Here is a 23177-nt window from a genome sequence, read left to right on the forward strand (position 1 = left end):
TCATTGCAAATTTTGTAAGTGTTAGCGTCGGCTTCAATTACTCCCCCGGACAGAGGAACACCTCACTAGCTCACAGGGACGATGCGGAGTAACATTCTCCTTCACTTTCACGATGCAAACCCGTCGTGTGATGCCATTCCCAGTTTAATCTCCATCGGCGAACTTTCACTTCCTTTAATCTACCGCAGCTTAGCCGCTGCGTCCAATGGAAGATATCCCCGACTGTTGGTGATGGTGTCATGCCCCAGGTTTACCACTCCACAGAATGAATAATACGGCCGCTATCTGACCGAGGATCCGAAGTTCTCCCAGCGAATTTATACTGAGTTTGTCAATTGAGTTAGCCTATTCATCTCAATTGCCGGGGATGGCTCTCAAGTCTGGGGGAGACAGCTTCTTCTCCGCAATTCAAATCGGCCCTGTTGTGGACTCGCACGCTTCGTTCATGCGGAGAAATTAGGTAGCTTTTTAACGTTGGTGGAGATCGGAATCAAAACCATACGAATTGTATACCTCGAAACAGGTGCTGATCACACATCAACCTTGGTTTCTTCCCTGTAACTGTCAATTCAAGGTCATGAGTCTTTTTTCCCTTCTCCACGATAATCTTTTTTGACATGAACCCGTTTATCGACCCAGTACAGTGGCCTGGTGACGCTGATGTTACAGCGGCTTCGGCCCGGAGTCGTTACCGTTCAGGCCATCATGACGGGACGAAATGTATTTTATCTGGGTTGTAACGTTATCAGCCACACGACAAGTCAATTGCTCTCACTAATATTCTCGTATTAGTTCCGCATCTCGGACGATATCTAAACTCCCGTTTATAAGTGCCGCCGTGCTTTGATGCTCTTTTTTAATCGGTGTATACTCGGCCGTGTATTCTAAAGGTGCATGACTTTATTCCCATCATGGATAGCCACGAAATGTTAGTGGGTGACTCGGGTTTATGTTTACATCCGAAAAGTCAATCGACTTTTACCAGTCTCGTGGTCATGTTCATGGTCTAGGTTACATTGGAGAAATTGGGTTCTTCTGACTCGATGAATTATTGCACCTCCACATTTCTGAGTAAGGAAGTTGGTAGCGTTCGTCGTTGGTTGGATTTGACGAGGATGCTTTGAGAGTAGCCTCGGAAATGGCCATGGCGATCCCCGCTGGAAGAAATTGTTGGAACCTTTCTGCCGGACTTTCGGTGAGTGATGTAGTCTCGCAACGTTGAGATTAATTGTTGAAACAATGGAGATGTCAAAGATACAGCCGGTATCGCAGACTTACACACAGCCAGTAGTGAGTTTAAAGTGCTGACCTGGGAGTATGGGGATCTCGGTAGCTGACAAGATACAATGCTTACTTCTCAACATTCAGAATCACGTTTCATCAATATAATGTGGCAGAGTATAGACTAACAGAGATATTCTGCTGTATTTATCCAATGACATAATCAAGAGCACCAATGAACTAATAAAGGCCCAACTAAAGCTCTTCCTTCAGGGTAACCATCTCCAAAGCTCGCCATACCCAATGAAATCTAGCCTCCTTTCCATCTCAAGCTTCCGGCTTAGCGACGGGAACTCCGCCCCAAGTAAAACTCCGGGGCTGGGCATTGTCCACCTCCAACCTTACGTAGTAGACCTCAACATTGCCTTACTTACCATCGCAACGCTTGCAAAAATGCCTAGGAACATAACGAGTTATATCCTCTGGCTCTTCAAGACACAATCTTTCCCCCATTCCATCAACGGTGTTCAGGCTTAAATTACTTGTCACCAGGTTAAAGACAAGAGGGCAGAAGGACTTGCTGGAGGTGTAGTTGATAAGATGGCGGCAGGAGTCGCATATGGTAGCGGTGCTGGATAATTGACACATTTTGGTGATTTTGGTTTGGTGAGGATATTGGGCTTGTGTTGTGGTGAGTTGACTCTTTGTGTCAGTTGAATATGTTTGTGGACGATGTGATGATGGGATACGTTGGTGATTCAAGTAGGGAAACCTGTTGTATCTATAAGAGAGAAAAGCAATATTTTATTTATGTGTTCATGTGTACCTAGGAGAATCCGAACCGATCGCGTGAAAGTGTTGAAGGAATGGATGTTTCGACCGAACAAAGTAGCTGGGCACTCAGGCAGTTCAGATACAGAGCCTTTCGTTCATATGAACAAGACAGCGAACTTGACCCCAGCCCATGAAGTCATCGTTTGGATATTAGTTTATACAGAACACAAAAGTCGTGAAAACGTCTCCCGACCAAATAAATTAATTGTCCGCTTTCCCTTTACCCTTTTCCTTCCTCTTCGCTTCCTTGCACTGCAAACACTCCTCCTCGTGAACATAGATGGTATCATGCTTTGTCGTCGTAACGCAAATACCAGGTCGCTTCTCCAGAAAATGAGCGCATTTCGTTTCTTCCACGGGCATGGAGACGAGGTAGGAGCACTTCCTACAGAGATAGCCTGCACTGTGGATAGTGCACATTTGGATCTTTCGATTGATGAGTTGGGTAAAAGAGAGAGAGAGTTGATATCTTATTATTGAGAAGTTAGGAGAGAAAAGGAGCTGCTCTGCTGTTTATGTAAAGTACTTATCTTGAAGTGTCTCACCGAAGAACCGTCAAGTTACCGAATGCCGTGCTCTGTATCACAGACTGCGGGTGCTTCCTTCCATAAACCCTCAACCCAAGGCATACAGCATCACCGGGACTTTAAAGGCAAGGGCCCAGTGGGTAATGAACCAGGTTTAAGGAAATATGTTATGTCTAGATCCCAAAACCAAACCTCCAAAGCTTACGCTTAACCCCTCTCTGACCCTCCTTCTTCTTCTTAACGCAGTCCTTGCAATTCTTCTGATCCGAATGAATAGTCGACGGCACTATTTTTTGCTTTAAGCAAGCTCTGCCTGATTTCTTGGCAGAGTTACACTTTTCTGTGACCGTTTCATGGTCGATGATGTAGTCGCAGACTCGGCAGCGGTATTTGGTGAAGACGAGGTTGCACATGTTGAATGGTAGATTAATTGCGAGTGGAGAGATACGTCTGGGGGAAGAGATATGATAGGAGATAAGGGGGGCTTGAGTTACGGAATTATATATGCACAACGACGTTGGAGGGTTTGAGTGTCACGGTGGGTTTCTCATTCTATCGTCGGTGTCCAAATGTGTCACAGTGAGGAAAAGGGTTGAGTCAACATGTCAGACTTGTGCAACGTTTCACGGACATGGCTATCAACGAAAGTCAGCAAATAGTATTGAGACTGTCACTATAAGATTGCTTCACTACCCAATCAACCCATGTTGTACCTAAAGTCCAAGGTCAATCCAGTCAAGTTTCTTAAAGCCTTAGGCCCCTTTCAGCAATACAGCTTTCATCCCTCCTTCGCCTCAGTCTTGTATTCCTTAGCCTTGGCCGCCTTAGCCTTGCACTGGGGGCACTTGGAGGCATCGATCAAGGTAGTTGTCTGCATACGCTGCTTCTTGCATGGCTTCTCAACATTGCTCGCACTGCAAGGAGCTGTTCTTGGTACGGCGTCTTGATGGCCGCATGTCTTGCAGACGAGCCGGGTGGTGTGAATGAAGCACATGGTTGAGCACAGAGTTTGTTCTTAGCAGTGATAGAGCGTCTGTTGACATGGATTGATGGAGAGTGAAGAGATAGATTGTGAGATGGATTGGAGAGTGTAGAGATGGGATGGAGGTGGGTGCAGTGCTATTTATACTTGTGGTTCTGCTGGGAGCGTTTGGATCTCACTCATTCAAACATAATACAACTTTGAGTCCAAATGACTGAAGCGACGTTTGGAGGGCCACAAAGACTCACAGGACTTTAGCGTCTCCCAAGCGAAGCACTGAACAATCATCAAACTGACCAAAGGCTATCAAACGCTCCCACTAGCCCTGGTCCCTGAGAAAAGCAACAAACAAATGCTGAAAGCGAATTAGCTATGGCCCAATCCAATCCAAGCTATCGCTCCATCTGTTTTGCAGCTCTGCAAGCCTTGCATCCCAACTCACTCTCCCGCTGCTCACCCCCATCTGTGTACCGTTTCAGACGTCGTTCCCCCTTATTCGCCTTGTTGCATTTCTTGGGATTTATGTCAGTTCTAATATGATCACCGCGTTTCCGGCACATTATCTTGACGTGGTAGACAATGCACATCGTAGAGGATAACACAAGTTGATTGTTTAGCGATATGGTTGTCAGTTTGGATTATTTGAACGGGTTGTCGCTGGCGAGTGCTTGGGCACGTTTGCTTAATCGGGATGAAAGGGATGAGGAGCAAGGTTGTTTAGTCGTTTAGGAGCTAGAATCACTGGGAAGAGAACCCTGGTGACATGGTGCGTTATCGATAATCACCACTGGTCCTCGGCGCGATCACGTTTTCATAGACAGCTTTCAATCCCGATATCTGGAGGTCACTGAGAAAACTTTAATTCTTCGGAAGTTAATAGTGTTTCATTATTCCAAGAACCAGCTTTAGAATATGATTCCAAGCAACCGCCTATCTAATTCCATGACAAGGTAACCCTCAACTATCCTGTCTAATAGTTCAACGTGCTATCAAAACACAGGACCCAACTGCCGACGCCTCCAGAGACAGGCCAGAAGCCCCCATTCATTTCTTTCCACCCTTATTCCCATCCTTGGAGCACTTAGAACAGTTGCTCGCGGAGACAGTCTTCCTGACATACACATTCTCCTGCTTGCATTCGGTAGTGCCGTAATGCTGACACTTGTCTCGCTTGAGGCTCGTGTCCACGGTCTTGCCGCAGCTAGAGCAGACCTGAGTGCTGTTGATCATGCGACACATGGTGAATGGTATAGAGAAATCTGTGGATGGGTTGTGAGTTGGGAGGGAAGTTGGAAAGGAGAGAATGCGGGCCGAATTTATAGTCGAGGTCACGATGAACAGGTCATGAATAATGGTGAGGGTATTCATGAAGAAAGGGGAAAAGATTTCTGAACATGGAAACAGTAATTGTATAATGGCTTTGTTGTGCTGAACAAGTCTGATTCAGCTTGTGCGAAGTTCCGAACAAATGGATGAAAAGGGAACAATAGGCTACATGTTCTGAATCATCGGATACGAGCTATTCTGTGTCATGGTGGGATGAAAGGCGCCCGAGTTTGTTGTTTCAGTGAGATAAACTGGCGATATCTTGGCCAAGGTCCAATGTGACTGGGAGGTTGGCCGCCCAAATGCAGCAAATTCGTCGATGATCCAATATCTGCACCGACAATCAAGAAGCCCTCGCAGATAACCACTCATGTTTCTCGCTGCAACAGAACCTCTAGTCCTCACCTCAAGTAAGCCTTTATTTCGTCGTTAGGTCCTCAGCTCGTATGCCCCATCGGCGACGGCAAACATAAGAGTCTGTACAGAGTTAATGAACATCCATGAATAATATTAGCTAATCACTCACATCAACCCCCAAAGATCTCTTTCAACGCCGACCGTACGTAAATCTCAAATGCCGCATAATAGTAGATGTACTACCCTGCGGAGGCTGCGTCAAAAAGGGGACCTGACTATCTGGTGGGAACGAGGCGCACAAAATGCAAAGGGCGGCCTCGCACTTGAAGCTCAAGTTTACGTCGGTCTTTCCGCAGCGCTTGAACTGCAGGTAGAGCTCGCACTCTTGACACTCGATTTCTTCGTAGATCTCGTTGTTGCAGCGCATGCAGTAGAAGACGCGGGTTATGGCTACGCACATGGTGGCGGTCGTGATGTCGTAGTTGATATGAGGTTGGCTTATTTTGAGGGATGGGAGGGAAGGAATTGAGAGTGATGTCGGAAAGACCGTTTAGTTGAGACTTTGCCCAACGAGATTCAAGATGTCTTTGTTGGGGTTTAGTTGATTAAAGTGAAAGAAATGCAGTGCAGTGTTTGGCACTGCCGCTTTATTAAACAAGTAATAATAGATGGGCCACCCACTGTTAACAAACGCACAGGATCTGCAAGCAGTCATAGATGAACTCAGTCAAAGAGACATTGTGTGAAAGTAAGCCTCTAAATGAGGTTTGAATTGTAGCTACAGCACGCTAAAAGAAGATATTCACGACATTAATGCCCCAAAGTGTTGGTCCTCACTACCGCCTTGTGATGACGACTTCAATCAGAGGATATGGCTGATCGCGCGCCAAACACTCTTCACAAATCTCCTCTTGATTCCATAATGTCACTGGATATTCATTCCCGCACGATGCGAATAGCCTGCTCTTCGTTTCGCTGGCCTTCCTGCATAAAAGACCGTGCTTCTCAAAGTTCCACCTGTTCTCGCAGACGGGGCACATGTAATGAATCGTCAGATCGTGGCACATTCTGAGAAGCTGTTTGAAAGGGATTTCGTTGTTTCTTGTTTCAAAGAAATGTTGCTAGGCGTTTAAGATCGAATCATAGAAATTATGCCTTGACAGGATTTGACAGTGTTTTATAGACATCTGCAAATTGATGCGAATCAAAGAAGATGAGAAGCTACGAGGATACTTTTCTGAAGTTACTCAATGACCATATAAAAATGAGAACAAAGCCATAGCCCAGTGCCTCACTGCATATTTTCAATCCAGGTGATGGGAAATGTGATTCGCCAAAACGACCCGATAGTGTCGCAAGATGGGCTTTGTAGCAGCATAGTAAATACAATTACATTACCTACATTACAATAATGAGATCTCGTTTTCAGAGCAAACTTTCAACTACGGTATTCACTCCTACAAACCTAAAATTTCACACGACCCGAAAACCCTGTTGAAGAATGGTATGCTCACTGATATCTTAGACCAAGCAAATTCCTCCTCAGAGCAAGCAAACAATAAATCCATATCTCCTGTAAAACTATCCGAAAATTGCTCAAGTCAACTGTCTCTTTGTTTCACCGTCAAGCGTAACTTTGTTCCACTTCCTATCATCAGGCGGACACTGCTGGCAATATTCCGACATGCTCGCAACAACTCCATCATCCGTGTATCCACACGATCCCATAGACTTTGACTCAGTCTGTTGAGCAATCTGACAAATCTCCCATTCGTACCCTTTCTTGAAGCATTCGCTGCAGTACATGCAGTAAAAGTGCGTGAAGTGTTCAGTGCACATGTTGAATGTTTGTCAAAGCGCTGCGGTTGGTCGCTTTGTGCCCGTGTGCACTTGTGACGCAGAAAGTCAGTGATTAATGATAAAAGTGACAAAAGATAGAGAACTTTGCATATTTTTGCGTTTGGTGGCTTACGAGGCTTTTTGAATCACAGACTTGTAAGCAAACGAGGCTCGCGGTTAACAGACCAAGACCCTGAAAAGCCTCACTAGGCACCCATGCAGCAGGGGTATGATTCAGCTGCACCAAATAGGCAAATCATGTTTTATCAGCGACTTAGTCGCACTGAAGTACCAAAACGAGGCCTCTCCAATTACAAGGATGCACGTGTAGATGCGACTATGGATAGTCTGTGACTTCTGGCCCCCAATTGTCAAAACAGGGGCTTTGAAAGGGTCGGTTGATATCGCGGCCAGTGTCACACGAATCAAGCTGTGCGATTGTTTGTTTGCAGCCCGTTACCGTGATTAGAATAATTCTATCACATGTCAGTTTTGGACTGTTGCTGTTGTACTGAGAGGAGTACAAGAGGAGTTACCAATGATTAGAAGGGGACGACATGCGGCGCAACACCATGATGCTCTCGGTTGTCTGCACGAAATGACTTGGAATTTCCTCAAGTGGAAAGACGCCCGTTACGATTACTGCGTGCAAGAAGTTACCGTTGTTCGCTCGGCGCAAAAGAGTCCGAACAGCGGGAGGCTGTTTAGTGACCGATTCAGACGACAAAAAGATTGAACAACGCAGCTGAAGAAAGTCAGTCCTACAGTACTGGTAATAAAAACATCAAGGAGGCCCATGAAGAGTCTGGCATACCCGATAAGGATTTAGGTATAAAGAGAGCCACAGAGAGCAGGAAAATAGCTTTAACGAGGCATAGCGACGATTGAAAATCAAAGACAGCCTAAACTATACAAAGCATTATGGAACATCCAGGTTCCATGCCACCCTGGCAAGTTGTTCGTACCTCGAACAGAAGCGTCTACGTTTTCGGCTTGTGGAATGTTCGGGGTCGAAGTGGAAGAACAGCGCTACCTTTAATGTATAAACCTAGTTCATGCATCAGCAGCAACAGATGCATGAAGCTGAAAGGTCCGAGCTGCTAGCAGAAATTCGTCGACAAACCCGATACTACCGGCACCTGCTACTATTTCTATACACTATATTCGCAGAAGGGCCACTGTCAGGTAGTTGGACACAACGGCAGCAACAAGATCAACACCCCAGCATCTTGCTACTATATACCATCGCTGAGCATATCTTGGCCAGATCCAGAACCCAAACCATGTGTCGAGAGAATTACTTCCAGATGAAGTGTGAGGTTTGTGACAAAGACCTGGGAACCAATACGACACTCGATCTTTGCCAAGCTGGCCATTCCTTTGAAAACTACGAACTTTGTCCCAATGGTGTTCAGAGTCTGTTGGAGTTCGTGGGGGTAAAGTGCTTGACATGCAGGGAGGAAGAGGATGCAATGGATACTGACGAATTAGCAGACATGTTGTCCACACATATCTAGGCCTTGGGGTCTATCAGTGGAGGGATGCTCTGGCGAACCTGTTCATTTAGCAGTGAGAGAAAACGTCCATGTATTTCAACAAGAGTTTCATGATATACCAGAGGGCGCTCATCACAGAAGATGTGAAGGATTTCTGGAAAAGCCCAATGCTGGGGATGAGAATTGTAACATTGGAATGATTAAAGAACAACGGGAGTAAAAGGGAGTACTAGATATGCAGGAAGGTCCGGAAAAATAAAGAATGTCCAGCATCTCATCGGCACAGATGGAGCCAGGGTAATTCTCTACGTTTAATTTTATTTGGAAGATGAGATTCAGAAGTATGCATGTAAGAATTGAGTCTTATACAACAGGTAAAGCTTAACAATCTTGCTGAGAGTTTCCTATCTACCAACAAACCCGTTTAACCGCTCCAGACTCTAGCATCATCGTGTCCATTTAAAACTACCAGAAATGATAACCATCAACCCAAAAGACACCAAGAAACTCATAGTGCCATATCTGTAAGCGTGTTCGCGTTGGAGGGAGGAGAGCTCCAGAGCAAGGGTAGAAACAGTAGTGACAACGGCACAGTAACCATTTTTGACACCCTCAAGCAACTGGTGTCCAAGTGAAGGCCGTGCCAAGATCTGGGATATATCCCAAACTATAGCAAGAATTAGAGATCCTACCACGTTGGCGGCAAATGTCCCCAAGGGAAATGTTGGAAGTCTGCCATTCAAGTAGATTGCAAGATAGAATCTCGTAAACACCCCCAGAGGGGCAAAGGCCAAAGAGAATAGAACACTCCCCCGCCACTCATCATGTGGTGGATAGATGCATATAAATATCGCTCCAATCCAACAGCCCCAGCCGAGAATGGTTGCAAGTCGGTCTATAAACTTGCGCATAAAGAGGTAGGGCAGTGAGGGCATGATGTCGTCCGCTAGTATGGCAATATGGGCGCCCAAAAATAGACCACCCATAGAGGCATGAACAGTCAATAAGACCACGGCTGCAAGTGCACAGAACGAGTAACCCTTGTTCCGGTCTGATGTCGGCGCTGAAGAAGTTTCAAGTTCGTTGGAAAGGGCGAGAAAAGAATCAAGGATGAATGTTGAGAAGGTTGTGAATGAGCCACAGAACCCGACCGAAAGGCCGATATAGAGAGGCAATGTCTTTTTGACACTGAGATGTGCCTTCTTTACAGCCTCAAGGTCTGTAGCTCCTTGATCTTTGGCCGTGTCATCCGAGACTGTTCCACTGGTTTCCGGACTTTGGTTTTCTTCCTTGTAGTATGTGCCTTCTCCCCATTCGTGGCGAAACAGCATGCGGTCCTCAGCTAGGAACCCCATGATAAGACACCCAGCAAAATTAACCCACAGGGTTGGGAAGATGACTGGTGTCCCAGGATAGACGAGTAAAGCTGTCATACCTTCTCTGGCGAGCGTTCCCATGATGGAGAAGAAGATGAGATAAGAGTGGGTGTGAAGTTTTGTAGTGAACGTGAGAGCTTTGTCAGTAGTAGGCGAAGGCCTATCTGGAACGCGAGCCTCTTCATCTTGAAGTTCTATATCGGTTTCTCGGGCGCGCTCTAGACTATTCCTATGATAAATTGAGCTGTGTCCGGATCTGGGATGGGAGCGATCGGTGCTATTTCGTCCAAGTCGTAAGTCTCAACCGAACAATCGGGATTTTGATTTTGATTTTCAAAATTAGGACCGGGCTGAGGTCGTGTATCTCCACGCATCGACTCAGGGACATAGCTCCCCGCGCGGGGATGTCGAAGAAGAGCATCTTGTGGTTTCTGTGCAGGCCATTGCGCAGCCATATTGTCATAACATGTGGTGCCGTTCTTCTAAATTGAATTATTCCTTGAATTTGTGTGATGAAGAAGGAAAGAAGAAGAGGTTATAGCATTATAATTATATGAGAAAAGAATTAAAGGAGAACTCTAGCTAACTCGCCTAGGGAGAAGTAGACCAGCTGGCGATATAGGAGGGTTTTTCACGGCAAGGTCGGATATCCCGGATGTCCTGGATACTCGAACCGCATTGGCTTAGACCTGTGGCTGAGAGCTTAGAACAATCATACAGAAATTAGTTAGAACATTTAACTACGTATCGTGATTCACTCTTCAAAGGTTGACAAGATATGCTACTGTAGTCGTTGCAGATGACCTCTTGGTCATTCTCTGAGACAAATAGGACATACTATTTAGGACTGGTAGATTTATTTGACATGGTGTCTTTAAAGACGACACTAGTTCAAACCCCTATATTGCAAGCTTTCGGCCAGAGACTATTTCCTTAGTTTTGAAGAAGACCTTACGAAGACATTGACGGGAACCGCAAGTCATGCTCTTTCGCATTCAAGTCCAGCTTCCATCTCCTTGAATCGTGTCCAAGAACTGCGAAGACCAAGCCATGGAATCTATAATCTCGGCTGGCCAACTCTGTGGAGTTGATATGGCCTCTGATAAGAACTCAACGTTCTGGCCCTCCAGACCTAGCATCTCTTGTGCCAATGGGCCTCCAGAAGAAGAAGCATGTTGAAGCGGCATGGAATTATCGCATTGCCTCAAGGCTTGTTGGAATAGGACCGTGTCAGCCTCTCTCCCGGCCTGTTCTTGAATCCAGGTAAGACAAAGGTAATATAATGGGGGAGGTGTACTCACTTCGCCATTCTGAGCCAGATTGCTTTAGACCTTGAATCATGTTTCTCGCTATCCTTGCACTCTTCGAGTTGCTGCTAAGCGCCTCAAATATCTTCAGGCATGTTTCCGCATCATCACGCAGACCTTCGCTGTCAAATCCACTATGATCATCAGGCTGTTGGGCAAAGATGCTCGACACAAGCAATATGGACCCAGCACAGATCAGACAAGATATCATCTGCCACCAGGGAAACTCGTGAACTAATTCCTGTTCATCGGAAACGTGATGGAGAAGACGAGCAGTCCCTTGGGCTTCATCGATACAGATCTTCTCGAAGACGGCAATCAGTGGCCAGTCTAGCTGTGACATGCTCATAGGCGAGTCATCCCGTTGTCGTAAAAGAGGGTAACACAAATAGGGACGGTGGATGAGGGCTCGCAGATGATGGAATTTGATTGCAAGCATATTTCTCTGCAGGTTTACGTCAGCAATAGAGGCTCAGAGTATGAGGAAGGGTGGCTGACCTGACGTCTAAAGGTATTGTTCTGGTCGAATGAGTGTCCCAAATCGAAGCGTAGCTTTCGAGGCAGGCTCAGTTTCCATTCGATAAGCCTGTGATCGAGTGTCTGTGTACTCAATATCATTTCTGGGGTAGGTCTCGAATGGGCTGGGCCATAGATATCGCGCAGTACGCAGCCCACGATGCGGGAAAACCCAATAACCGAAATGAAGTAATCACCTGCTGACGGGCCTTCTGTTGCGGTATCAATAGTGTTGGAAGTCCAGTCAATCTCATCGTCAGCACGCCGAGACGGTAGTGCCACGCTACAATCCTCATCATGAATTGCTGGTGGTCGACCTAACTGAAGAGATAGCAATCGATCAAGGACATAGATCGAGTACCATGTCCTTCGTCTGCGTTCTATCTCGGTGGCACTTCTAGACTTGGAATTCGGAAGCTCAACATGCAGCCCTATGCTTTGAGCTATACGGACTGCTTGTCCGAGCGTAGTCCAACAACTATCGATGTATTAGTCGATAGTGTTCTACATTTCTGAGCAACAAAACTCACCTATCAGTCCTGGATACAGCTAGTAAATAGAAGCATTGTACGAGTAGTAGTGAAACTTGGTGGATAGAGTGATGACGGCTCGTTGCTGCAGTCAAGCCCATGGCATGGTGAAAGTAGCGCTCGTGACGAGTTCGTGAATCCGAGTCTCGTCCAGGAAACGACGTATAATATGATCCAATGGCACAGATGACATCTAAAAATATGTGGTGAGCTTTTCCATAGATTTCCAGACAAAACATAGAAGGACTGACATAAAATGGCGAGATCAGTCGCGTTTTTCGGAATTCCGCCTTGCCCTGCTAGACTCTCCATGAAGGTAGACTGTGGAATGAATGGATACGCAATATGGATAGTAGAAAAGTATACCTTGACGAGGTCTCTCGTTTGGGCGAATCCAGGGAGCAGGGTAGGTCCATTGCTTTCATTATTAGTCGTCCAGACTTCCCCATCTTGTTCGTAGCTGTCAAAGTCTTGCTCTGGATTAGACAGATCTTTGGTTTGTAGAAATCCCTTGACCAGATTGAAGAAGTGAACGTCACTGACTTCTCCCAAGTATCGATGTTGATTTTGTGACGATGTCAACTGGGATGCTCGATCCTGGTCAGAAGGCGAAGCGATGTCAGCGGCTCGAGTGTCAGCGACTCGATCGAGGGCTTTCTTGACTCTGTCTTTGACTTGATTGTGTAATTCTTTTGGGTCAAACTTGTCCTGCTTCTTTTTAGATGAGAGTCGATGAGCCAAGTCGTCGTAACCATTGATGGCATCTCGAAGCTCATCAATGGCATTGGACCTTGGTCCATCACAGCCGTCATCTTCATTTACTTCGTGACGCCTGGACCTGGTCTTAGCATACAGACAAGTGAAGCCGTAACCCACACAGCGACTGCACTCAGGCTTCCGACCATCGCACTGAACACCTTTAGTTTTGCCTCAGATCAGCGCGAGTGGGATTCATGCATGGGTACTGTACCTTGGCCTTCATCTTGCGACATGTCTGGCATGCCTGGGCTACCCGCCTGCGTTTGAAAACGGGTTCTTCTCCCGAAATAGCCGCCATATCGCTCGGCTTGTAGCTTTTGTTTCTCGTCTGGAATAGGTAATTATGTAAACAATTTCGGAAATGGTGGAAAGGTGGAGGTATAGGTCGCCATATAAACGCTGTTCAGTTTGATCCGGATTTTCCGCAATATCCGGGTTACCCGGTACAGGTTACTCAGCCACATGACGCTGTCTTCAAGCCTCCCTTCATTTAACGGAGGTCCGCATATCGCATAGGCTTGCGGATTATGTCAACCGCCGATTTGCATAGCAATAGAGTAGAAAAGACACTTTCGCTAACTTGATAACCAACCGAGGATGGGATACGAAAGGAGAGGAAATTACTGAGGCGTCGCTGAAGTTAGTGAAGTATGGATAAGTAGCAGCTGAGTGAACACATGTCACCTTCCAGTCTGAAAAAAAGTTATTAACCCTGAATACCTTATGGAGAATATCAGCCATTTAAAGGTGTGACGGGCAACTATAAAACACCCAAATCGCAAGTATCTCTATGGAAAATCTCCCTTTTGGCTGTAACGACAGAAACTCAAACACACCTCGAATTCAAAGGATGTGCTGGAAGACTACCATTGAGGAACGCTGCAAAAGCTGCGACGATCTGCTACGCACAGGATTTGAGCTTGACAAGTGCCCCGAGTATGAGGAGAAAGGGACCTGTGAGAATGGTATTAGGCAGCTGTCCCAGAGAGTCGAGGATGAGTGCAAGAAGTGTAGGGAGCTTCGGGAAGAACAGGAGCGTATGGCGGCGCTCAATGCGTTGCGTAAGACGGGGAAGTGATGGTGAGTGACGTACAGTTAGAACTGAGATGCAATCAGATAGAAATTGGCCTTATGAGAATAACCGACATCCACTTCTACTCACGAGCACTCATCGTAGGTGAACCTGGTCGCTTGTACATATCGGCGTGAATATCATACATACTGTCAAACTATCACTGCATTGGGACCTGTGACTGAAAGGGTGTATCCACCACACATAACCTGGCCAATTTATAACAGCACGGATGAGTGTGATGCAAGCGATTAGCTCTTGATTTACCTGAGACTCATCTACAAATATCCCAGGCATCCCCCATCGGATTACCCAAACTCAACATCCTACTCAATACCTCTCGCAAAGTCACCACTATCACAACCATCCTCCAACAACCCACCCAGGTTTCAGGAACTTCCTGGATCTCCAAAACCATGTGCGAATATAAATTGAACAAATACACTTGCGAGGATTGCGGTAAGATAAGACTCCAGCGGGCTGACCCTATTGATTGTCATCTGCTGGTCCCTGGCCAACGGTGCCCGGGGGCTAGACACATAGAAGATCTCGTTAACGAGGTATGCGATGAGTGTCAAGAAATAAGACGCCAGAGAAATCGTACAGGACAATGATTGATGAGGGAGCGAGGAAATGGTTGCTCCAGTTAGTTACTCCAGCTCGGCAATGGGTGAGGGGACATTTTTCGAAACTGTCGTGTCACTAACCATAAAGAGCATCCTATCATGGTGGAACATACCGTCATGGGAACAGTAGCTTAATCGAATACTTTAAAATCAAAGGCCAGGCTAGATTGTTGGTCCCAGTAACTGTGACTTGTAAAACGTGAGTTGCTGCTGTGCTTATCATCCTGTTGAAGAGATGCTAAATCCATCATCCTCTTCTTGCAGGCAAAGGGAATTCTTTTAGGCCGGTTATAATGTAAAGTGATGTCAAGACTATGGGTGGAACTTATCTTCATATCTTCACCTACAGCAAAACAGGAAAAGAGACAATTTGCCAAGTAATAATCCATACTCAGCGTTTCTACGTCACGGCAACTGCATTCATTATTGGAACACATTTGAATCATGAAGAGAGGGAAAATATCCTAACAACAGAGGTGTGGTATCGTAACAGCCAGTTGGCAGTCGTGGACAAATATGCTCGAAGTGCATAACGATATAGAAGAAATAAAGAGAAGGTTGAGGCGGTGGTGATTAGAATGTCTTCCTAGTCTCAAAGTCATACTTCGGATAGTCAAAACAAGCGTTGATGTGACGTAAATAGTACCTGAAAGAAACTGAAAACAAGTAACTCGAGATCTCCAGGCGGTGGTTACTGCAGGCGAAAGGGCTGAACAATGCGTGGCAGTGATAATCAGAGCAAATGAACTTCCAGTTGGCCCTATGGCTTTCACCGTTTGCTACCTATCGCGCTATATTCAATCAACTTGTAGGCGTGAATAAGCTAACTTCCCTATTGTGAGTTAATTTTTACTGCTTCATCTGAACATCGAAGCTCCCTGGCTCTCGGACTCGTCAAAAACAAGCTGCAGCAAAACAGCAGCATAATCATCTACAAGCAGCAACCGCCGTGAAAACTATACACCCAAAATCACATCTCCAGGGACTTTCTCAAGCTATATCAGTAAGTAGTTGCCCCTTCCACCCAATATCTCTAGCCTCACTCCCAGAACTTGACGTCAAGCAGATCCTCACCAAGCCAAGCAGCCCCCGAGACCGACAAAATGTGCGAGCAAGTTACAACAATCCGCCACTGCACCACCTGCAGACAATACAAGAGCCAAATCATCCGCAACATCAACTGCGACAAAGTATCCATCTACAAGCTTGGCCTCTGCCGCAACGGGATGAGCTACCGCGACGTCATCGAAGACATTGAGTGCATTGATTGCTACACCAAGCGCGAGCGGGAAGTTGAGGCTGATAGAAAGAGACGATGGCTTGCGGCATGGCCTGAGGCTGAGCCGGAGGTTGAAAACGAGAAGAAGGATGAGAACAAGGAGGAGAAGGAGGATGATGGCGCAAGTGTGGCAACGGATGACATGACGGTGAATAGTGAGGAGTCTTGGAACGTTGTTTGATGGTATGTACGCGACAAGACTCGATTACTTGAGGGGTCTTGCTTTCGGAATTACGAAGTGTTGATTTGAGCGACTCTGCGGTGATACCAGGTAAAGGATAAGAAGCTACTCAACTTGCACCCTGCAAGCCATGAACAAGGAAAGGCTGATACGGCTCTCCAAACAAGCTGTTGCATAATCATATGTGATTATTGCATGTTTATGCGAAAGGCATAGACAATCCAACAGTGATAAAAGGCCATTCAGAGATGGTTTCCCAGTCCTCTGAATATAAAGCCATGGTCTTTCCGCCCTCATTATTGATTTTTAGCAGTAAGATACATGTAATCACGTCACCCGCGATCAGGCCTAGCCACAAGGTGTACCAGGCTCCATTTATAAATAGTAGAAGCTTCAGAGACAATGTAAGGTTGCTTCTTCTACTCTCCAACATCTATATATCATACTAAAAGCTCGAGCAGACTACAGAGTACCGTTCCCAAGTTCCTCACCTCTCACTCTATTCAGCATTTACAGCGAGAAGCAAAGAAAGAGATGTGTTTAAAAAGTACTAAATTCAACGAGTGCAGCTGTGGATCCATGTGGGATGAGGTTATATCGTATGTCATATGTGATGAGGTCGACACCGACAGATTGGGACAATGTAGTATTGGTCTTCAACCGATAGACAAGGACCCCAACTGAATGCAATGTTTGTCGAGAGGAGAGAGAGCGTAAGGAGAGGGAAGAACGAGAGAATGTTAAGGGTATTCGTGGAAGGCATGTTTGCTTTGATGATGACATAGTGGAGATCCCATAGAATTGATAGGCGAGGAGGGGTGCTTGGAATGGCGAGTTTGGTATACAAGTCCTAGAAATACAACAAACCGACAGTTTAAAGCAACACCTTTATACTAGAAAAATGACTGGAGAGTTAATATTGATATTCCTTGCTGCCTGATTATGAACCTTGTCAAGGTTGTTGAAAACTGTACTACCGTTCTAGGTTGTTAGTCATGTAACGAAGAAGATGACTTGCTGTGTTACCTTGTCATTACTCTCTTTGACTTCGCCCTTCATCATCTGAAGAATCTTGGCTTTTACAGCTTTATAGCCTTCGTTATCGCTAGACTCGAACTTGTAGATACTGATATGGTTCGCTCTGAGGGGTAGCGTCTGGCCAATACCGGGATGCGAGGCAGACTGATCCTCAACAATCTATAACAACATCAGTGCCTGCGCCAGTCCTCTAGGGAGGAGTTCCAGTGGTACATACTCGAATACCTCCAGTATCCAAAGTCTCAAAGAAAAAGACAATCTGGACTTTGCTTTCAGCATTGTTGTTACGCTTTCTAATAACTTCCGGAAAAGCCTTTCAAAGTTCTTGTAGATCATGTGAGCTCTCCTTGAGTGTCCTGAGCGTATTTTGATCAGTATTTTTCACGACATTGAAGATCTTACGGACCAGCTCTCCCCACTTGGCTGCATTTGAGCCAGCAAAAGGGGTGCCGAGGAAAACCATGCCGGCCACATCCCTCGCTACAGCTTCGATATCATCGCCTGGTGCGTTTCTATCCCCAAAGATGATGGGAGTCGCACAGACTAATCCGCCAAGACTGTGAGCGACCAGGATGATGGGGCGAGAGCTCGAATCTGTTGACGATCTCTGCTCCTCAACCAAAGAGCATAGACTATGAGCTTCGTGGTCAAGGCTAGCCCGCGTGACGTAAGCAGAGTCGGAGTGAATAATGGTGGAGTCATAGACGAAGCTCATGATACGTGAGTTGGGATATCCTGGGCGAGAAGCTCTTTAGGCCAGAGAACTCCGTCTCTTGACCATGTCTTCTCGTGATAGCCTTGGAGGCCATTAACGAAGAGTATACTGGGTATAAGGGACTTCTTATCTGGTATTATTATTATTCAAGGTTGGGCTTACTCGACGTCGCGGGTTTCTCTCGTGTAACAGGCATCAAGGCCACTTTGCCATTGCATAGTCCCAAGTAACCTATATAATCTTACTGAAAGCAGTCAGAATTATATCAGATTTTATTAAATAGTCCAAGGATAGTCTAAGGTAATTATAAATTTTCTCATGTCTATGAACACCTAGCACATCTTATCTATATATTCACTGCCACAGGGTTCAGGCAGACCGCTGCTGTAAGGCAGTCAACCTGGTGCGGCTGAGTATCCCTAGCGCAGATATATCAGGGTCATCAGGCCTATCCTCGCTATCGTAATGTTTCATTCTGGGTTGAAAATGGTTCCGTGTTAGCCGCTGTGGCGCATCAAGGCTGATCAGATTGGGGGAGGAAAGCTGCATCAGGCTTGCAGGGGTCTTGGAGGCCACATTCCTCATCTTCTCATTTGCGTGCGCAGTTCATCTGCTGCAACCAAGATTCTTGAATCTACGAGTGCTGTGTGGTCAATAAAATTCTCGAGGCATGTTTCTCTTGATTGGAAATTTGACATTCCCTTCTTCTTAGACCTACATATATTTCGCGAGTGAAATAAGGTACCCTTAAGCAGCCCATTTGAACCCGTGGCCCTGCAAGCGACCGCACTGAGACTGGACCCAGCATATTTCACAACAAGAGCCCAGTGCAATACCAGGCCGGACGAGACATGTACTCAACAATCGTCGCGCCGGGCCCAGACCCTCTTCCCCATAACCTTTCCTTAGAAGAACTTCGTCAATATGCCAAATCATCAGAAGAATCGCCGGAGACTCGAAGACTCGCAGCTGCCCGATTGGAGGACAAGCTTGCTTTTCTCAAGGCGGCCGATGACTGGCTTCTTCAGCATTGTTACGTCAAAGAGAACCTCGAAATAGAGCGACTGTCAGGGGAGCGACTACCTCTTGAACAATGCTACATTAATCTCATGATTATACCTCACGCCAGGAACCAGACTTCTCGACTTTCAAATCTTACACCCAACAACAAAATCGCAAATCTGTCTTTGTTTCGGCGGTTAAATGTCCAGGGCTCTGACGGCGGCGTCAAAGTCAGATTCCACGACATTTTTAACACCGCCCGGTCTCACGGCGCGGCATCAAAACACTCGACACGAATCCTCATTCGTGGTCAAGCAGGTGTAGGAAAGACGACTTTCTGCAAGAAAGCTGTTCACGATTTTGTGCAGAACCAGGTCTGGAAGCAACATTTTGATCGCATTCTCTGGGTCCGACTGCGGAACTTGCTGTCGCGCAACGGATACAACCTTGAGGAGCTCTTTTGCCACGAGTTCTTCTCACAACATCCAAAATGCAGCGACCTTGCCGGAGCATTACGGGATGCATGCACTGATCCCGGTGGAGGTAGAACACTATTCCTGCTCGACGGTCTGGATGAGATCTGGCATTTGTTGCAGCCCGGCGACGACTTAGCACGATTTGTCATATGCCTCCTAAATCAACCCAATGTGTTGGCACTATCGCGTCCCTCTGTTCCAGTCCGATCGAGCATACAACCGTTTGACCTGGAAATCGAAATGATTGGCTTTGGGACGGATCAGGTTTACGAATACGTCAAGCACATGGAACCCGAAAGACATAAAGACATTCAGTCATTCCTCTCGTCTCGCCCGCTCATCGAAGACCTCGTCCGTATCCCCATTCAGCTCGATGCCCTTTGCTATGGCTGGGACCAAGTTCACAACCAGGGTCCTGAAACTATGACGGACCTCTACCAGTCAATTGAAAAAGGTCTATGGAGAAAGGATATCGTACGTTTAGGAAAGTCAAAGACTGGGTCAGCTGTGACTGAGGGCGACAAAGTATCTGACCCTGATGTTGAAGAGCTGATCGAAAACGAAAAAAGATTAATTGAACAACTTGCATTCACTGGATTGTGTAATAACATTGTCGAGTTCCAAGACAAACACGTCAATATTATTTGCCGATACATCAGCATACACTCCACCTTGGTCGATAAGACCTTACCGAAGCTTTCCTTTCTACGGACATCAGACTCATCAGTCGGAAAACCGAGTCGTACCTATCACTTTCTGCATCTGACTCTACAAGAATACTTCGCCGCCCGGTACTTTGTGCGCATTTGGCTGCAGAACAACAAGGCGGATCTTGTTTGCATCAACTTCGACCAAAATGAGAAATTGCATGCAAGCACCTCATCTCATACAGCCATGAAACCGAAGGACTTCTTTGCTCAAAAAAAATACTCATCTCGCTATAACATCATGTGGCGTTTTGCTACGGGACTATTGCATTCAGGGAGGAATGGCTCCGATGAACTGGCGTTGCACTTTCTCCAGGCCATGGACACTAAGCCACTCGATCTAATAGGCGTAGCTCATCAGAGACTGACAATGCACTGCCTCGCGGAACTGCGTTCTTCAATATCATCTGAAAGACTCAAAAGCCATAGAAGCCGACTTGAGGCTCATTTAGTGAGATGGGTTACTTTCCAAGCTCAAAGCAGGAAGCTCAAAGAGGGTACATTAGCCGACGAACCCGAGTTCCCCAACAAGACACATTTAATGATGTTACAAAATGAGGACCCTGTCACCTTCCGGACCGCATTAATGGCTTATAAGAAGAGGATGCGCTCCGGGTCCCGGGTTCCGCTCGAATTTGTGCATGTCTTGACATGTCGGCTCAGAAAGGCTGACTTTGAGAAGACACAAAAGTATGGCGGACCCTTACTTGAGAATGATGTCTCTATGATAATAAAATCTCTTGGTCCGCCAGAATACTGGACAGAAAGTGTAAAACTTGCATTAAGTCTGAGTCTTGAAAATCGGAACCCTTGGGTCGCATCTGGTATTCTTTCTGCTCTGAACGACTATCCAGAGATCATAGCGTCTTACATCGAAGCTATCTCTACCATTCTGGACTCTGACGATGCTAGTCTAAGATGGCGGACCATGGTAAGGTTGAGCGGACAGAAGAACCTTCCTCAATCGACTCTTGACCGCATGGCAAAGTTTCTTTGCAGACCAGACGAGACACGTCTCGCAAGAGAAAGAGTGCTTGAGATCCTGACGGCTGAGTCTTACTGGACCAAATATCTGACTCTGAAGGCAAAAGAGGATGAAGGTGGTGAGAAACTAGGGGACGACTCAGTGGATCTTGTGAAGACTGGCTTTAAGCTCATCGAATACGGAAACCTAGAGAATGCGGCTATTGCAACCTTGGCACTTGGTTACCAAGACCAGCAACTACCGAGAAAGGCTATCAACAAGGTCTTGACGAACCTTTTACGAAATGATGTAGTTATTAGACTGGCTTCTTTGGATGCATTAGCTCGTCAGACAAATCTTGGGATTGAAGATCTAAGAGCCGTTTCTGATCGTTTGGATAATCCGAACCGTGCGGTACAGCTTGCTGCCGTCAAAGCCCTTGAGGGGCGAAGTGAGCTATCACGCATGGATGATACGCTATGCTCCCTTGTCAAGTTTTTGAGGGTCGGGTCTTTGGATATCGACTCAGAAATACGACTGATAGTGGAGAGAATTTTGCGATACCAAGAGTTCCTACCCGTGAGAGTGATGGAACTTATGATCTGCTGTTTCAACGATGAGACTACTACACAAACAGGGCGCCAAAAGCCCTTATTTATCCCCGGAGGGTTCTCAGATGTTATGCCGCCATTCCCAGAAGCGGCACTCAATAAAGCCATCTTGTATCTTCGATCTGATCATCGGAAGATCCGGCGGGGGGCGCTATTGTTGTTCGACGGTCAATTAAAACTTCCTGAGACCGTGTTAAGAGCAATTATTGAGTGTCTGGTGGACGATTACGAGCCCATACGTCGGCAAGCGATGAAAACCTTGGAGAGTCACCGATCGGATTTAAATGAGCGACTTTACTCGGCTATAGACTACCATCTGGATGTCGAAGATGGAACGAAGAGAGACTTGGTGTTCCATACCGCTTACAGAACAGCCGGTTGTGCGGAAGCTGTACTGCGAACCATTGAAAAAGCTCTACTTGATAAAGATAATCTGATACGACTCAATGCTCTTACATATTGGATCCAGCACCCAGACATTCCCGGCAGACTTCATGAGGCTGTGGCAGCCTGCTGTGAGGCCCTAACACACAAACACCCCAAAGGAAGGCATGACATGATTAAGATGCTTTCTCGTGAGGCCAGGAGATTCTTCCCTGACACGAGGATCCTTTATGCTCTTGCGGAATTTCTTAACGATGACGACGTGGATATCCGGCGAGATACAGTCAGTTATCTTTCGCGGCATCCGAACGTACCTCCCAGAATAACTGCCCGGATAGCCTCGAAGATTTCAGAATTTCCGGATGATATTTTCCAATACACATCATCAATGACCATTCTTCTACAACATAACGATGCTTATGGAGCGACGTTAGCTAGAGCTAAAGTGGATGAACAGCTCAAATTTCTTCTCGAGAGGTCAGATACGATGCATATTGCGTGGTATATGAGGAATGGGCAGAGCCTGATTGAAACGGGTAGTGGTGTGATGTATAAAGAGTTGGAGAATCCCAGGGCTTTTGCGAATGCGATTGAGAAGGCTAGGAAGAAGGCGGAGATGCCTGATGTTGTGGCAAGGGTGCCGTGGCAGTGGATGGGATTTGAGTGGTGACTTCTCGATGGTAGTTCCCCGGAGAGAACAGTAACATCGGTTGGCCAAAATAAACTCATCAGAGAGTCCCCCCACCTTATCCTGACTTACCTTGACACTTTTGTCGCTTAGGATGAAGGTCCTAAGATTTCGTCCCACGCCTAGAGGGTCTACAAGGGTCTCATGAGTCATTCTGAGATTAGCGAGGTATTTTAGTGATGGATTACCCGGGCGTTGGGTTGATTATGGATACTATATACATTTCAGTTCTTGGTTATTTACTCAACATATGTGTTTGATATTAGATCATTTCTCTTCAATTTTTCTTCCTCATTACCTACTAATTTCTCTTATTGTCGCTATTGTAGGTCTAATTTTGGAACCCTCTGCTTAGCCCCCAGGA

At 46.3% G+C, this 23177-nt stretch overlaps 7 protein-coding genes across 7 annotated transcripts; 3 read left to right on the top strand and 4 right to left on the bottom strand.

Annotated features, from left to right (window-relative positions):
- Nucleotides 1–2256: 2256 nt before the first annotated feature.
- FOBCDRAFT_204999 (uncharacterized protein) lies at nucleotides 2257–2995 on the bottom strand (the record flags this gene model as incomplete). The annotated part of the gene is made up of 2 exons (XM_031188926.3): nucleotides 2257–2453; nucleotides 2788–2995. The coding sequence occupies 2 exons, from the start codon at nucleotides 2993–2995 to the stop codon at nucleotides 2257–2259; spliced, it is 405 nt and encodes a 134-aa protein (XP_031036191.2).
- Nucleotides 2996–8915: 5920 nt separating this feature from the next.
- Nucleotides 8916–10471, bottom strand: FOBCDRAFT_228959 (CrcB-like protein-domain-containing protein). Its single transcript, XM_059609796.1, has 2 exons — nucleotides 10264–10471; nucleotides 8916–10174 (listed from the first exon to the last, which is right to left on the bottom strand). The coding sequence occupies exons 1-2, from the start codon at nucleotides 10411–10413 to the stop codon at nucleotides 9029–9031; spliced, it is 1296 nt and encodes a 431-aa protein (XP_059465589.1). The 5' UTR covers nucleotides 10414–10471; the 3' UTR covers nucleotides 8916–9028.
- A 284-nt stretch (nucleotides 10472–10755) lies between these two features.
- On the bottom strand, nucleotides 10756–13429 carry FOBCDRAFT_228963 (fungal-specific transcription factor domain-containing protein). Its single transcript, XM_031188920.3, has 6 exons — nucleotides 13282–13429; nucleotides 12563–13220; nucleotides 12312–12504; nucleotides 11764–12259; nucleotides 11260–11710; nucleotides 10756–11210 (listed from the first exon to the last, which is right to left on the bottom strand). Exons 1-6 carry the CDS (start codon nucleotides 13366–13368, stop codon nucleotides 10954–10956), a joined length of 2142 nt encoding a protein of 713 aa, XP_031036185.2. The 5' UTR covers nucleotides 13369–13429; the 3' UTR covers nucleotides 10756–10953.
- A 336-nt stretch (nucleotides 13430–13765) lies between these two features.
- FOBCDRAFT_228965 (uncharacterized protein) lies at nucleotides 13766–14183 on the top strand. Its single transcript, XM_031188919.3, has one exon. The coding sequence runs from the start codon at nucleotides 13861–13863 to the stop codon at nucleotides 14146–14148; it is 288 nt and encodes a 95-aa protein (XP_031036184.3). The 5' UTR covers nucleotides 13766–13860; the 3' UTR covers nucleotides 14149–14183.
- A 1688-nt stretch (nucleotides 14184–15871) lies between these two features.
- Nucleotides 15872–16228, top strand: FOBCDRAFT_277834 (uncharacterized protein; the record flags this gene model as incomplete). Its single annotated transcript, XM_031188918.2, has 1 exon — nucleotides 15872–16228. One exon carries the CDS (start codon nucleotides 15872–15874, stop codon nucleotides 16226–16228), a length of 357 nt encoding a protein of 118 aa, XP_031036183.2.
- An 888-nt stretch (nucleotides 16229–17116) lies between these two features.
- Nucleotides 17117–17981, bottom strand: FOBCDRAFT_277835 (uncharacterized protein; the record flags this gene model as incomplete). Its single annotated transcript, XM_054706462.2, has 4 exons — nucleotides 17117–17209; nucleotides 17255–17425; nucleotides 17484–17579; nucleotides 17652–17981. 4 exons carry the CDS (start codon nucleotides 17979–17981, stop codon nucleotides 17117–17119), a joined length of 690 nt encoding a protein of 229 aa, XP_054562437.2.
- An 851-nt stretch (nucleotides 17982–18832) lies between these two features.
- On the top strand, nucleotides 18833–22795 carry FOBCDRAFT_321809 (uncharacterized protein; the record flags this gene model as incomplete). Its single annotated transcript, XM_031188915.2, has 1 exon — nucleotides 18833–22795. One exon carries the CDS (start codon nucleotides 18833–18835, stop codon nucleotides 22793–22795), a length of 3963 nt encoding a protein of 1320 aa, XP_031036180.2.
- Between the last annotated feature and the right edge of the window lie 382 nt (nucleotides 22796–23177).

The sequence above is a fragment of the Fusarium oxysporum genome, chromosome VIII, assembly GCF_013085055.1.
Source record: "Fusarium oxysporum Fo47 chromosome VIII, complete sequence".
Lineage (NCBI taxonomy): Eukaryota > Fungi > Ascomycota > Sordariomycetes > Hypocreales > Nectriaceae > Fusarium > Fusarium oxysporum.

Bases quoted from the DNA above. Each gene is read 5' to 3' on its own strand.
- FOBCDRAFT_228959 (XM_059609796.1), bottom strand. From the start codon at position 10,413: ATGGCTGCGCAATGGCCTGCACAGAAACCACAAGATGCTCTTCTTCGA. The intron at 10,175-10,263 runs GTTGAGACTTAC...AATAGTCTAGAG, and splicing joins ATCAAAATCCCGATTGTTCG to CGCGCCCGAGAAACCGATAT.
- FOBCDRAFT_228963 (XM_031188920.3), bottom strand. From the start codon at position 13,368: ATGGCGGCTATTTCGGGAGAAGAACCCGTTTTCAAACGCAGGCGGGTA. The intron at 13,221-13,281 runs GTACAGTACCCA...AAAGGTGTTCAG, and splicing joins GTCGCAAGATGAAGGCCAAG to TGCGATGGTCGGAAGCCTGA. The intron at 12,505-12,562 runs GTCAGTCCTTCT...ACATATTTTTAG, and splicing joins GACTGATCTCGCCATTTTAT to ATGTCATCTGTGCCATTGGA.
- FOBCDRAFT_228965 (XM_031188919.3), top strand. From the start codon at position 13,861: ATGGAAAATCTCCCTTTTGGCTGTAACGACAGAAACTCAAACACACCT.